Consider the following 16,627-nt stretch of genomic DNA (forward strand, 5'->3'; position numbering starts at 1 on the left):
CCATACAGGTATATCAATGAAAATGTGACCTGCAGGCACCTTCAATAGTATATGGTACAGATCTATGAAAATAATATAGGCTATGGTATATATAATTAGCAGTGTGACCTGCAGACTCAAATGATAGGCTATGTTACAGATCTTAAGTGATGTGATATGCAGGAACCTATGGTACAGATAAATTTTGGTGCGACTTGCAAGCACATTTGATACGGATAAATGTTGGTGTGACCTGCAGCAACTATAGTATTGATTATGATTATACGCGTAAGTATATGCAGTACTATTTTTTTTTATAAGTGATGACTGGCAGTAACCGTTCACATAAGCTTTTATTCTCGTGCCCCTTTACTAGTGTAGACAGGGGTGGAACCAGGATTTTGGAAAGGGGGGGCGAAAATATAAATATTGCCGAACGGAGCGAGGCGAAATTTTTTGGGGACCTTATTTGGGCTAAAAAAAACATAAAATATGTGTAATATGCACTATTTAAACGGTTCCTGGCTTGGGGCATGTATATTTTATAGTTGCTGTAAAGTGTAAGGGTTTGAAATTTTTTATGCTGTATTCTCCCTATTATTTGTCTATCATAAAATGATAGTATTGATCCAAAGCTATGTACTGATATATTGAATATAGGACTTGTCAGTAAACAATATACATGGAAATTCGATGAAATTTACAATACGACCGACACGAGTTAAAAAAGACAAACAAGCAGTTTTTATCAAAATGTTTGATTGATATGTTTCACCAAACAAAACTAATGGAACCGAAGTGAGGGGTTCCAAATCCACCGAAGTTATGAATGACGGTCGACAAATGGAGACAAAAAGGTCACACGCAGCAGGCGGGTTAAAGTCTGGTCTTGAAAAGAGTATTCAATATATATAAGTCCGGCAAAGTCATTCCGGACAGACATGCAAACCCCGGCCACAAAAAAATACGCCCGTTTTTATTCATCATGTTCATCATTAAATGCTAAATAATTTTGTTGGAAATTTTCTAAAAATAATTTCTAAATAATATTGTAGAACTTTTTTTTTTATGAGAGTGTAATAGTGTATAGAGTATTTACTATTACTTTCTGTTTGGAATAGTGAAATAGAAGTCAATAGTATACGGTCTTGCTCAATCCTGTGTTGCTTTGAAGGTTTCCTGATTGTCATGACATCCTCAGCTTAAGCAATGTGTATTACTGTAATTTGAATTTCAAAATGACCGAGTGCCGTTTTTTCAACGCACTGGTCAACTCCACCATAACAAATCACATGACTTTGATAATCAGTAAATACCAGCGAAAATATCTTTATAAGTAAAGAATTGTCGTATACAAATTAAATACTCGGGATATGACAAAATTCACGAAGTCTATTTAGATTAATCATTTTACAAGAAGAAGAAAAACGTCCGAACAAAGGGACTCTACGCCCTCTTCGCCTCCCTCTGGATCCGCCACTGCCGGTAGATTAGTATGCAGATCGGAGCTGGAATTGCTGGTTAGTTTGAAAACAATCAGATTGCTACGTATATATATATATTGCGTCATCCTGAAACATACCTTTTACAATTTAATTCCCATAATTCTGGAACAACTCATCTTCAAATTTTCAAATGGACTTGGAGATTGTTTTCACGGGCCAACAAAAGTAATATTACATAGTAAAGATTCTTTAAAGAAAGCTTAAATTATTGCAAAAGTAACCAATAAATGTGGTTACTTCGAATATTGACAAAGTACATTTTATGAAATATATTTTTTTTGAAAGGAGGAGAAGATCGGTATGTACGCTTATCAAATCTGTGATAGGGACTGGAGTCTCTAGATAGTCCTTTGCAAATTAACAATGTACGTTCAACTATATTACAATATGATTTCGGTAACAGTAACTGAATTATTTGCCGGAAGTCATATGTTAACCTTGGTCACCAGTATGTTTCTTGCATCGATAAAACTTGTTGTCGATCGAGTTATCGTGACATCAAGTTGTTTGAATGCATCGAAAATGTGTTCAACTTTCTCAGAACAAAACAAACAAAATTAAAAATGAGCACCAACTTACTTGAGTTTTAGTGCAAAAAATAAACATTAAAATATCACGATCCATTTTGACTGCTTGACACCCCCCTTCTTTTATTCACCATGAAAAATTGATACGTATTATGTCTATCCTTTGATTTTTATTAAAAATATAAATGAGCATGTACATTTAATACATCATGATCGAAGTCCATATTCGGTTCAATGGTTGTAAGGAATTTTTGTCCAATAATGCATTTCAATTACTGTTGAATCTTCTAAGTTTTCTTTTCAAGTTTAAAAATATTCCGGAATCTCTAGATTTCATGAAAGCTTCATTAATTTTCCCGGCATCCCTCGCTGCTTTTTTGTGCAACAATATATATGGAGGTGGGGGTGGTGGGGGTGGTGGAGGTGGATCTCCACGGGTCCTCAAATTCTTTTTCTTTCTCTGTGATACTGGTGACTGCAATGAACGTTCTTTTTCTTCTCTGCATCCTGTCATCTCTGTGACCTCTGGATCATACAAATACCAAAAAAGCTGATCAAAATTGTCCAGAATTTCAGAAGCGAATCTCACCTTTACTCTAATGTGACAAGAAGGATCGTAAGCTGCATCCTCGTCAAGATCTACACATTCCTTCTTCTCTTCCACCTTATACCAGCCAATAAAAACGAGTGAAATTCTCGTTCCTGCAGTACATGTGTCTTCAGGACAAAGGTCATTTACAACATCAAGAATGCATTTTATCATGCCAGTTCCAGAAGAAATGTCTTCTTGGGATGGATAATCCATTTCAGCACACGAATCTAAGTCATTTTTGATATCATTATCGCTTTTTCCCAGTATTGACGCTGTTATACTGACAAAATGATCGGCGGGACTCTTAGCATAGGTACATCCAAATATGATGCAGAATACGATAGCTAACTTCAACATCATGCTGAAAATATATCGAATGTTGAATTAGATGTTATAAGAAAAATGTTATCAGAAGTTCGACCGTTTAAACTCCGGTCAATGTGATTTCAAATTTGAATATAAAAATTGGGGATCATGGACCTTGTTTATCCGTGAAAATACTTTGAAATTAAACGAAATCACGGTTATTTTATATGGGTTATATAACTTATATAGGAGAAACTTAATGTTTTCTTATCGAAGAAGAATCAAACGATAGAACTGGTTAAAATCCAATGAGTGAATTACTTTTCAAAAATAATTTCGATATATAAAAATAAATTTAGGGGCTCTCGGGTCTTGTTTTCTTAAAAACACAAATAGTTCTTTCAAATTCTGTATAATTATCTGTCCTTGGTTTTAAAAAGAATGTTCTAAAAATTATAAATACACTTAACGGCACTTAATTTTTAGATAGTTTATTCTTTAAATTTCAAGTTTTAAATGTTTCTGTTTTATATAGAAGGATAATTGGTAAAATATTTTAATCCTAAAAGGTATTTTTACAACATGGCATAAAGGGATGCTCAGAATACGACATCCGATATAAGTTAAACATCAATTAATCAACCAATGTCCGATTAAATATTATCTTGTTGCATGTCGATGTGAAACTATTTAAGAACTTACCTTGTTATACTGCTCTTCTGCAACTGAAGACTCAGTACGACTTTGGCTTAACTCACTAGAAAACTATATACCCTGAATATTTATGAAAACCGTTGCTGATCTTTAGCCAATGAAAATCAACGAATCAAAATCGATTTAAAAATTCTAATTTTGATGACTATGCTGTCTTTCAATTTCTGTAGCGTATTCAACATCCATTATTTTGTTATTAAAATAGGTAGGATCAAAATGATAGAAGTATTTAAAGTTTTATAGATCACTTATTTTCCACATGTTAGACAAAATCACCTAAAACATATTTTATATTTTCATTATTAATATTTAAAATTCATTTTTCAGAAATAATCAGTCTTCTTCAAAATCGAAAGGAACGTTTCCACTTCATAGTCTATGACTATCATTCGAAGAAGTATGGTCAATTTCTCCTTGTCCTGTTTCAGTAACCAGGTCAAATAAGACAGTTTGTGAAACCTAGTTAAATTTGAATATCAAACTGAAGGGTCTTAATGAAACAAAAATGTCATTGCGCTCTAGACATCGCTATTAAAGACAGTTTTGAAATTCTATGATATGTTTAAATGATTTTGCATCTAAAGACATATTAAAGAAAATAAAATGAAATCTCTGAAAGACAATCATAGCTTAACATCCGAAAGAACTTGTAATTTGGGGTTCATACATGTCCTTTTTAATGTCTTGCTTTTAGAAGTTTATACATTTTAGATGCCTGATTGATTGTTGGTGTTTAACGCCACTTTGAATGTCAGATCTTCTCAGACAATTAAGAATATAACTTTTTGTTAACGGTAATCATGGTAATGTCGGTGAGCATTATTTACAATTGATTTGCATTGTATTTGGGCTTCGTCAACCTTCCTGACAGTAATTATAAACAATCCCATTTCTTAAAAATGTAAACAATGGACAAAAATGTGAACCTTGACAATTTGGGTCAATTACATTTTCGTTCTCTGATTTTTCTGAAAAAGATAATTTCTGAATTATCTGTTTTTTGCACTATCTTTTGTATGCGTACATCTAACCGTGAAAATATTGTTTGCATGTCATGGTTTTTTATCAAGTTTATACAAGATAAATGGCTTATGATGAGGATAGTGTGTATGCACCCGCGAAAGATGGTGGAAGATGTTCTACAATACAAGATAATCTGACGTCATTGAATAATCAGATGACATTATTATTTAAAACTTAGAAACATGTCCATCTGGCCATATAATTGTCGATTTGTCAGACGTCAATTAACAGTTACACCAAAACTGTCCTTGTTATGAAGCCCAAAAGTGTCCATTGTTATTTAATAGTGATTTGTAAATTAATCACACATAGTTTAAATGTATAAAATCGACATTATAACAGGATCCTTCCTTTTGTTTTGTTGTAAAAATGGAACAGTTATTCTCTAAAAGCACAGAAACCACTTCTGCAGGAGGCCGTCTGTGCAATACCAAGATACATTATTAAGATATTTAGGCATCACTGCAGTATATTAGTGCAAAATAATTTACTTTATAAACAACGAATTTAACTGTACAAAACTTATTAATTGCAATCCTTATGTTTGCTCTAAATATGCATGAGATATTAGCCACTGGACATTTAGCAATCAACTGTCAAGAGTGAATGTTTGTGTTGCAAATTAAATTTGCAATTAGGCTAAATATAAACAACCGACTTAGAACAAACTATAAATGACCACTTAATCAATAGTTGAAGCACTGAGAAAACTTGAAAGATTTTTTTATGACAATAATAATCATATTAATATAAAATTAATAAAAGCTCGCAAGTGAAGATAATTTGTTATTGTAAGATTCTTTTTTCCTATCTGGTGTCTATTTATTTGAGAGGAAAATTAAGTCAATGATTTCATCTTTCACTGTGCACACATGTAATGTACCGCATCTCAATTAAAAAAAGCACAAATGTCTCAAACAATGATACTTGTTCTACTAGCAATATGGTGCTAGGTGGTTTTGTAACACTTTATTTCCAACATACGTACTACCTACTGATGAGTCCTGAGTGTAAATGGTCATTCACTTATACATTGCGTTTATCTATGTAAAAGAAAAGGATACAATTCACAGGGCCTTATCGATTTCTAAACTTATCTGTCTTTGTTCAACATTTGTTAATCATTCGTTAATTTCTTCATTTGTTTAAACGTTAATTACATCACCATGATCACTGATCACTTTTACACCACAACAAAACTGCATCTTATATAATTATATTGTATTATAATTACTGTACCGTAAGTCTGTTTGTCCATCAGTCCTGTTCTTTTCATTGCACCTCCTCTGAAACCTACAACAGAATTTCAGGAAACTTTGTAAATAATTGCAATATAGTATGTAGATGTTCATATCCACAAGAAGACTGACCAGTTGACTTTTGTTGTAGTTATGAGTCTTTGAAGCATGGTCACAAAGGTTCTTTATATATAATTGAAATCATTTTCATACTGATAAAAAAAATGTTGACTTCCATCAGGCTTGGAAGAAGACATTAAAAAAAGAAATAAAATAACACAGAAGTTAACTTTCTAGCTTATCTTGCCCCAGGCGTCAGGCCAGGTATTTTCATTACCTTAAACTGTTAGATATCTTCTAAGAAACAATTTCGCATTTAAACGAAAATACCAATGACATTTGGAAGATCCTTAACTAATTGACAGTTTATGTGGACAAACCCATGTAAGAAATGACCACCACAAAGGAACATAAATACAACCAAACAAATAGTACATGATGCCATCTCGCATATTAAAATCACAACATGCAGAAATGTACCCAATGTGTTCGTCCCCTAATTTTTGAGTTTTTGAAAGAAAAAAAAGTACACACTGTCAAACATCTAAATATAATATCCACAATTGTTAACAACAAGTAAATATGTAATTAAAAGATTTGAACAACTGAAAGGTTACACACATTACGCACAGATAAATTTGCTCTTTCCGCTAGCTCTACATAGTTAATAAAAAAAGTATGTCCATCCTAAGGGAGGCAAATAAAAAAGGGATCTCCAATTACAGGGTCTAATTACTGGAATTGGCAAACAGACTGTTAGTTAATTATTTTTGTCAGACTTAAATGGAGTGACAATCCAATAGGCATTGCTTTATTATCAAAAAGGACAAAACAAGTATAGCCAAAGCCGGGGAAGGAATTAGAGCTATAAATAATGCTAAATAGAATATGTCCTCTCACAAAACATTTGTTTTATCTCAAAAGGTTTGGTCCTATGTTGAACGCATCTATCCAATCAAACTTTAAACAAAAAATACCACAGATACATATCAATGATGCCTCTTATCTTCAACTATATCTAAAAATTGACAGCTAGGGTCAAAAGACTCTTTGACTTGTGAGGTTTGAATGTTTTGAATCTCCCTCCTCTTTTTCCTATTTAGTTTACTTTCTGGTTTTAGTTGTATCTCGGAGTCAGACAAAAAAACTTTTGATACGATAGTCCTTGTCAATATTTCAGTTTTAGATTTCACTCTTTAGGTTCGAAACTGTTGTTTTTACATTCTTTAACATATTTTGCTCTCCATCAGAATGTAAGCTGAGAAGTGACCCTAATCAGTCGCCCTACGCTGGCATGCAACACGATCAACAACAGTCCACAATGGACTACAAACACGTATAAAGACTGAGGAAAAATAAATTCAGTCAAAATTCAAGAAGAGACTTTAGTTTTTCTAAAATATTTTCCTATTAAACTAATGTTTTCATTTTTTTTGTTACCCATGCTGGATATGGTGTAAAATTGTGGTCTCTAATATTAAACTCTCTTGTCACATCAACATGAAAACAATGTGTGGGGGTAAACTTAGTATACTTATTTCGTGTGTAAACAACTATACCCCTCGGAAGGCATTTTGGACAGTTGAATACAAAAGACAATTCGAGGTCAAATACTGAAATATAACAAGATGTGCGGCTCAATGAAACAGCGGTACAAGAAAAATACACACACACACACACACATATCAACTGGCAATAAATTGTCATAATGTACAGTCTTATTGGTACCAGTTTGCTTATAAAGTTGAGTTTTGTTTTAATTTGTTTGGTTTTTTGTACCTGTTTAGTTATTTTATCGTATATATGTCGTAAAGGAGAGGATGAAAATACTTTCATTAGACAGTAACAATTATTGGGTTGTTGTTTTGCACCAGACGAGACGACGTCTGAGGGTTATATATAGAAACTTTATCACTAAAACTTCTAAATAGTGTAAAATAAGTGGGACTTTTAGAGCTAATTATTCACGTATGAAGTGATTATATCTTAATGGTTGTTTTACTGCAGTTATTTTTGACAATTAATTCATTTCAGAATCCAAACTTAGGTAACCTTTAGTAGTATTCTATAATTTTGCAAGACTGTTTACTCCACCAGTTTGTCTTAATCACTTGTGAAGATTGTCTTAAACTTTAAATTTTTCGAAAAACTAAGGAATTTCTTATCCCAGGCATAGACTACCTTCGCCGTATTAGGCACAAATTTTTGGAATTTTGGATCCTCAATACTCTTCAACTTTGTACTTGTTTGGCTTTATAAATATTGTGATATGATCTTCACTGATGAGTCTAATGTAAACGAAACATGCGTCTGGCGTACTAAATTATAATCCTGGTACCTTTGACAACTATTGTCATCGTAATACTTAAAAGCAAATTAGACAGATATTTAGATACATATAACATGTATATGTTTGTACATTAATCTTCCCCAAAGGATGTGTAAATGATAATGGATGGGTTGTTGTTTAATTTATAGTTTTACACGTTAATTTCTATTACGGTTTTATACGCCCGTCAAAATTTTGACGGGACGTATTACGGTTTACAAATGTCCGGTGTCCTTCAGTCTGTCCGTCCGTCCGTTTGTCCGGCGTAAACATGTCGCACCGTAACTTGAGAACGACTTATCTATATTTCATGAAACTTGATATACATGTAGTTGCTTTTTATGATGGTCAAATGATCTGTATACTTTTTGGTGAAAATAAAATTTAAACTTTTTGAGTTACGGCACTTTGTAACTAAAACAGGGGGATGGTTTTTTTTTCACATGTCGCACCGTATCACAAAAACGATTCTTGATTATTGCTTAAAACTTTACACACTTCTTAGTAAATGATGATTCAAAATTTAATTTTTGAGTTATTGAGTATTTTGTAAAAAAGGGGGAGGGTTTTTTTTACATGTCGCGCCGTATCTCAAAAACAATTTCTGATTATTGCTTGAAACTGTACACACTTTTTTTTTCTATTAATCTAAAGATCTGTATACTTTTTGGTTTGATTCAAAATTTTATTTTAGTGATATTTGTAAAAAAAAAAAAAAAAAACAGGGGGAGGGCACATGTCCCGCCATGTCTCAAAAACAATAAATGGTTATTGCTTAAAACTTTATCAGAAACTATTTATGATTATTGCATAAAACTTCCACACAAGACGTCGGGCGTATCATGCGCTTATGGCGCAGCTGTTTATTGTATTATTGATTTTATATAAATGTTACAATCTGAATCGACCTTGACAGACCTTTTTCACCGACACAAGAATGCAAGATATTACTTTTGTAAATATGATGAGCTGTTGACAAAATCTTAAACGGTTTCTCTGATACAAGAAGGGAGAATTTTTTTACAGTATTTTCTAAAATACAAAATGTATGTTACGCCACTTTAACAAACTTTAAAAATGTTCTTTAAACCTGTTAAAGAGGCATTAGACATGTTAGGTGCCATTTAGATAAAAAAAAAAATGTTTTTGTCTCAAACAGTAATTAAAGCGGCCAAAGTAAGATCGAAAACATTGCAAATGTATTATTGACTTGCAAGTGAATAATTCAACCTCAGTTGAGTCCGTATTGATGTAACCCTAACTTGACCTTAATCTGAAGATTGGTTACGCATGACCTTAGTGTGTTCAGAAACTAAAAAGAAAAGAACATTGAAAAGTGAAACAAGGTATCCACCATAGTTTTTTTTACCGATTTGGCCAACAAGAAATTATTCACATTCAGGTAAAACTATGATTTACATTTGTCAAATCTATGACATGGAATTAAAAAGACCTCGTTAGATCGTCAATACACAACTCCACATGCTTCTCAGTCGATTTCATATTTATATTTATGTTTAAATTGGGTTGATTGACTATCGACAATCTTCGGATGTAATATTGGTGGTTAATTAGATGGCGTCTCGTCTTAAATACGCACGAAATGCTGATACGTTATATCTAGTCCATGCATTGTTAATTGTTTCTTTTAGACTTTTTGTAATTTGGATTAAAGTTTAAGTATGTTATTTATCAAATGTGAACATTTAAGCCAAATCGGTGGTCGTCAGTTTGACAGCTAATGCTTAATTCAGAAGAAACTTTAATATTACATAAAACGTCATAATTTCTTTTCTGTTCTATCTGAACATATCTCATTGAATTGAGCAAAATGTTGAGAGTTGAAACTATCTTTTCGTTGCAGTATAATGTATATACAAGGAGAAAAATACTACTTAATGAACTATGAGCCAGTCAGTTACATGTCAAAGTTGATATATTGAATATCAACTTTGTGTGAATATGATGTGTATTGACGATCTTAAAAAAAACAATGTAATTGTTATGAAATCAATTAATTACATTACAATTACAATTATATGGATTTTTAAATGTAATTAATTATATCACAATTACATTGATTTTAAAATGTATTTGAATACATTACAATTACATTGCCAATGTTATTAATTACAATTCAATTATTTTTATCCAAAGCCATGTAAGAGCTATTTCATTTACAATAATATCATGAAAATGACAACAACTAGATTAGAATGCTCTATACTATCGGGAACTTCTAGAACAGGAAACATGGGGAACTCATAGAAAACTGTAGAACGGAAACTTCTAGAACAATGTTGATGTTTAAATTACTCATCTTTTATAAGGATCATTCTAGAATCGTTGTGTAAGTAAAATAGATATTTGAATCAGTATCTATGATTTTTCCAATGATTTCTAAACTGCACAATATAATAGATATAGGAAGATGTGGTGTGAGTGCCAATGAGACAACTCTCCATCCAAATAACAATTTAGAAAGTAAACCATTATAGGTTAAAGTACGTTTCAACACGGAGCCTTGGCTCACACCGAACAACAAGCTATAAAGGGCCCCAAAATTACTAGTGTAAAACCATTCAAACGGGAAAACCAACGGTCTAATCTGTATAAACAAAACGAGAAACGAGAAACACGTATATATTACATAAACAAACGACAACTACTGTACATCAGATTCCTGACTTAGGACAGGTGCAAACATTTGTATAAGTTTACCTTGTAAACAACTATAAGGCCACACAAAACAAATAAGGCCAAAATAAATAAACCTAATAGCTTCAATATCATAACACCGATCAAGACCATTCAAAACCACATAGTATAGACTTACAAACCCAAAGGAAACAAAACCATTAGCATTAGATAGATTTGATAGACATTGAATTCTCAGAAGTTCTCTGGAGTTTTTGAATAGTGAGACTTTTATTTACGAACAACATCATACTATATTGTGACTTATTGGACGTTATATTCTGTTGATATTTCTATTTGTGTAGTAAACTTGTGTATAATAAATCTTGTTAAATTTTAAATTGATTTGTGTCTTTTGATGGCTACAATTTAAAAGTGATTTCTGACCGTAAAAGACATTGGAGGCTCGTTAGGGATCTATCTCCCTGTTGAAGGTGTTTCATTATTGCTAGGAAATGATCTAGCTAGGGAAAGAGTAGTTGCTGAACCAAATGTAACCAGTGAACCGGTTGTGGATGTTAAATCACCGGAAGATGATGCTGAACTGTATCCAGAGTGTGATGTAACTAGGGCGATGGCTAGAAAACAACACAATAAGGATTTGCAAGAAAATCAGTTTGATTACATGGGACTTTCAGACACTTTCCTTGCCAACATTGAAGGTCCCGGTAGCCCATAGAAGGCCGTAGTAAGACCATTTATAACTAACAAGAATGTAATTATGATATGGCCAGACGTGAACAGCCATTCATTAGAATGAAGCAAATGTGTTGAAGAACAAAATAAAGACCTTGAGGTTCTTCAGCTCCGCAAGAGTGCACAACCACAGGAGAAAGCAGACAAATGGTTGAATGCTACTACCATCAAGACGGCATTTTATTGAGGAACTGGAACCCCCTGGTGCTATTCTAGAGGAGGAATGGAGAGTGGTATACCAAGTGGTGGTGCCTAAAGTCTATAGGCAAGTCTTGCCCATGACACCCACTTGGCTGGCCATTTAGGTATAAGTAAGACCTACCTTATGATCTTGCACCATTTCTTCTTGCCCAGACTAAGAAATGATTTCGCAAAATACCGAAATCATGCCATATATGCCAGGTTGTTGGTAAGCCTAACCAGAAAATACCACTTCTGCCAATTCAGCTTTTGAAGAAAGAACCTATCAGCCGAGTACTCATTGATTGTGTTTAACTTTTATCAAATACTAGTACCAAGACTGGAAATGCGTATTTATTGACGACAATGTGTACATCCATTTGCTTTCCTGTGGCTATTCCATTGTGAAATATCAAGACACCAACTATTATTCAAGCTCTTATCAAATTGTTCACCTTAGTAAGACTTCCTAAGTCTATACAGTCCGACCAGGGTTCAAACTTTATGTCAGTTTATTTCAGCAAGTCGTGTACCAGTTAGGGGTTGCTCAGTATAGGTCAAGTGCTTATTCGACAAGGGCTGGGATGATGGTGTTCACTTTTTACTTTTTGCGGTCCGAGAGGCTGTTCACGAATCCCTTTGTTTTAGTCTTTTTCAGGAACCGTTAATTCAGTGGTTGTCATTGTTGATGTGTTACTTTATTGTTTTTCGTTCATTGTTTTGTACATAAATTAGTCCGTTAATTTTCTCGCATGAATTGTTTTATATTTGTCATTTCAGGGCCCTTTATAGCGGACTTTGTTCATTGTTAAAGACCGTAAGGGGACCTATAGGGGATAATTTCTGTGCCATTGGGTGTCATTGGGTCTGTTGTGAAAAGTTGTCTCATTGGCAATCATACCACATATTCCTTTAATATACATTGTGCAAATCCGTTGTGATGAGCCTTGCAGGCACCTACCATACAGGTATATAAATGAAAATGTGACCTGCAGGCACCTTCAATAGTATATGGTACAGATCTATGGAGATATTATAGGCCATGGTACATATAATTAGCAGTGTGACCTGCAGACTCAAATGATAGGCTATGGTACAGATCTTCAGTGATGTGATATGCAGGAACCTATGGTACAGATAAATTTTGGTGTGACCTGCAAGCACATTTGATACGGATAAATGTTGGTATGACCTGCAGGCAACTGTAGTATTGTTTATGATTATACGCGTAAGTATATGCAGCACTACTTATTTTATAAGTGATGACTGGCAGTAACCGTTCACATAAGCTTTTATTCTCGTGCCCCTGTACTAGTGTAGATTAGTATGCAGATCGGGGCTGGAATTGCCGGGTAGTTTGAAAACAATCAGATTGCTACGTATATATATATTGCGTCATCCTGAAACATACCTTTTACAATTTAATTCCCATAATTCTGGAACAACTCATCTTCAAATTTTCAAATGGACATGGAGATTGTTTTCAGGGGCCAACAAAAGTAATATTACATAGTAAAGATTCTTTAAAGTAAGCTCAAATTATTGCAAAAGTAACCAAAAAATGTGGGTACTTCGAATTGACAAAGTACATTTTATGAAATATATTTTTTTTAAAGGAGGAATAAAGGATCGGTAAGTACGCCTATCAAATCTGTGATAGGGACTGGAGTCTCTAAATATTCATTTGCAAATTAACAATGTACGTTCAACTATATTACAATATGATTTCGGTAACTGAATTAATCGCCGGAAGTCACCAGTATTTTTCTTGCATTGATAAAACTTGTTGTCGATCGAGTTATCGTGACATCAAGTTGTTTGAATGCATCGAAAATGTGTTCAACTTTCTCAGAACAAAACAAACAAAATTAAACATGAACACCAACTTACTTGAGTTTTAGTGCAAAAAATAAACATTAAAATATCACGACCAATTTTGACTGTTTGACCCCCCCCCCCCTTTCTTTTATTCAGCATGAAAAATTGATACTTATTATGTTTATCCTTTGATTTTTATTGAAAAATATAAATGAGCATGTACATTTAATACATCATGATCGAAGTCCATATTCGGTCCACTGGTTGTAAGGAATTTTTGTCCCATAAAGCATTTCAATTACTGCTGAATCTTCTGAGTTTTCTTTTCAAGTTTAAAAATATTCCGGAATCTCTAGATTTCATGAAAGCTTCATTAATTTTCCCGGCATCCCTCACTGCTTTCTTGTTCAACAGCATATCTGGAGGTGGGGGTGGTGGGGGTGGCGGGGATGGTGTGGATGGATCTCCACGGGTCCTCAAATTATTTTTCTTTCTCTTTGATACTGGTGACTGCAATGATCGTTCTTTTTCTTCGCTGCATCCTGTCATCTCTGTGACCTCTGGATCATACAAATACCAAAAAACCTGATCAAAATTGTCCAGAAATTCAGAAGCAAATCTCACCTTTATTCTAATATGACAAGAAGGATCGTAAGCTGCATCCTCGTCAAGATCTACACATTCCTTCTTCTCTTCCACCTTATACCAGCCAATAAAAACGAGTGAAAAGCTCGTTCCTGGAGTACATGTGTCTTCAGGACAAAGGTCATCTACAATATCAATAATGCATTTTATCATGCCAGTTCCAGAAGAGATGTCTTCTTGGGATGGATAATCCATTTCAGCACACGAATCTAAGTCATTTTTGAAATCATTATCGCTTTTTCCCAGTATTGACGCTGTTATACTGACAAAATGATCGGCGGGACTCTTAGCATAGGTACATCCAAATATGATGCAGAATACGATAGCTAACTTCAACATCATGCTGAAAATATATCGAATGTTGAATTAGATGTTATAAGAAAAATGTTATCAGAGGTTCGACCGTTTAAACTCAGGTCAATGCGATTTCAAATTTCAATATAAAAATTGGGGATCATGGACATTGTTTAAAATACTTTGAAATTAAACGAAATCACGGTTATTTTATATGGGTTATATAACTTATATAGGAGAAATTAATGTTTTCTTATCGAACAAAAATCAAACGATAGAAGTGTTTAAAATCCAATGAGTGAATTACTTTTCAAAAATAATTTCGATATATAAAAATAAATTTAGGGGCTCTCGGGTCTTGTTTTCTTAAAAACACAAATAGTTGTTTCAAATTCAGTATAATTATCTGTCCTTGGTTTTGAAAGGAATGTTCTGAAAATTATAAATACACTCAACGGCACTTAATTTTTAGATAGTTTATTCTTTAAATTTCAAGTTTTAAATGTTTTTGTTTTATATAGAAGGATAATTGGTTAAATATTTTAATCCTAACAGGTATTTTTACAATATGGCATAAAGGGATGCTCAGAATACGACATCCGATATAAGTTAAACATCAATTAATCAACCAATGTCCGATTAAATATTATCTTGTTGCATGTCGATGTGAAACTATTTAAGAACTTACCTTGTTATACTGCTCTTCTGCAACTGAAGACTCAGTACGACTTTGGCTAAACTCACTAGAAAACTATATACCCTGGATATTTATGAAAACCGTTGCTGATCTTTAGCCAATGAAACTGAAAGAATCAAAATCGATTTTAAAATTTTAATTTTGATGACTATGCTGTCTTTCAATTTCTGTAGCGTATTCAACATCCATTATTTTGTTATTAAAATAGGTACGATCAAAATAATAGAAGTATTTAAAGTTTTATAGATCACTTATTTTCTACATCTTAGACAAAATCACCTAAAACATATTTTAAATTTTCATGATTAATATTTAAAATTCATTTTTCAGAAATAATCAGTTTCGTTCAAAATCGAAAGGCACGTTTCCACTTCATAGTCTATGACTGTCATTCGAAAAAGTATGGTCAATTTCTCCTGGTTTTGTTCCAGTAACCAGGTCAAATAAGACAGTTTGTGAAACCTAGTTAAATTTGAATATCAAACTGAAGGGTCTTAATGAAACAAAAATGTCATTGCGCGCTAGACATCGCTATTAAAGACAGTTTTGAAATTCTATGATATGTTTAAATGATTTTGCATCTAAAGACATATTAGCATGATTGAGGAAAATAAAATGAAATCTCTGAAAGACAATCATAGCTTAACATCCAAAAGAATTTTTAATTTGGGGTTCATACATGTCCTTTTTAATGTCTTGCTTTTAGAAGTTTATAAATTTTAGATGCCTGATTGATTGTTGGTGTTTAACGCCACTTTGAAGGTCAGATCTTCTTAGACAGTTAGGAATATAACTTTTTCTTAACGGTAATCATGGTAATGTTGGTGAGCATTATTAACAATTGATTTGTATTGTATTTGGGCTTCGTCAACCTTCCTGACAGTTATTATAACATGTATAAACAATCCCATTTCTTTCAAATGTAAACAATGGACAAAAATGTGAACCTTGACAATTTGGGTCAATTACATTTTCGTTCTCTGATTTTTCTGACAAACATAATTTCTGAATTGTCTGTTTTTGCACTATCTTTGTATGTGTACATCTAACCGTGAACATATTGTTTGTATGTCATGGGTTTTTATCAAGTTTATACAAGATAAATGGCTTATGATGAGGATATTGTGTATGCACACACAAAAGATGGTGGACGATGTTCTACAATACAAGATTATCTGACGTCATTGAATAATCAGGTGACATTATTATTTAAAACTAAAAAACATGTCCATCTGGCCCTAAAAGTGTCGATATATCAGACGTCAATGGACAGTTACACCAAAAGTGTCCTTTTTATGAAGCCCAAAAGTGTCCATTGTTATTTAAT

At 33.1% G+C, this 16,627-nt stretch overlaps 2 protein-coding genes across 2 annotated transcripts; both read right to left on the reverse strand.

The window, feature by feature from the left end:
* Nucleotides 1–2,161: 2,161 nt before the first annotated feature.
* LOC134690449 (uncharacterized) lies at nt 2,162–3,701 on the reverse strand. Its single transcript, XM_063550417.1, has 2 exons — nt 3,612–3,701; nt 2,162–2,964 (listed from the first exon to the last, which is right to left on the reverse strand). Exon 2 carries the CDS (start codon nt 2,961–2,963, stop codon nt 2,280–2,282), a length of 684 nt encoding a protein of 227 aa, XP_063406487.1. The 5' UTR covers nt 2,964; nt 3,612–3,701; the 3' UTR covers nt 2,162–2,279.
* A 10,106-nt stretch (nt 3,702–13,807) lies between these two features.
* Nucleotides 13,808–15,406, reverse strand: LOC134690450 (uncharacterized). The gene is made up of 2 exons (XM_063550418.1): nt 15,292–15,406; nt 13,808–14,652 (listed from the first exon to the last, which is right to left on the reverse strand). The coding sequence occupies exon 2, from the start codon at nt 14,649–14,651 to the stop codon at nt 13,959–13,961; it is 693 nt and encodes a 230-aa protein (XP_063406488.1). The 5' UTR covers nt 14,652; nt 15,292–15,406; the 3' UTR covers nt 13,808–13,958.
* Between the last annotated feature and the right edge of the window lie 1,221 nt (nt 15,407–16,627).

The sequence above is a fragment of the Mytilus trossulus genome, chromosome 11, assembly GCF_036588685.1.
Source record: "Mytilus trossulus isolate FHL-02 chromosome 11, PNRI_Mtr1.1.1.hap1, whole genome shotgun sequence".
NCBI lineage: Eukaryota > Metazoa > Mollusca > Bivalvia > Mytilida > Mytilidae > Mytilus > Mytilus trossulus.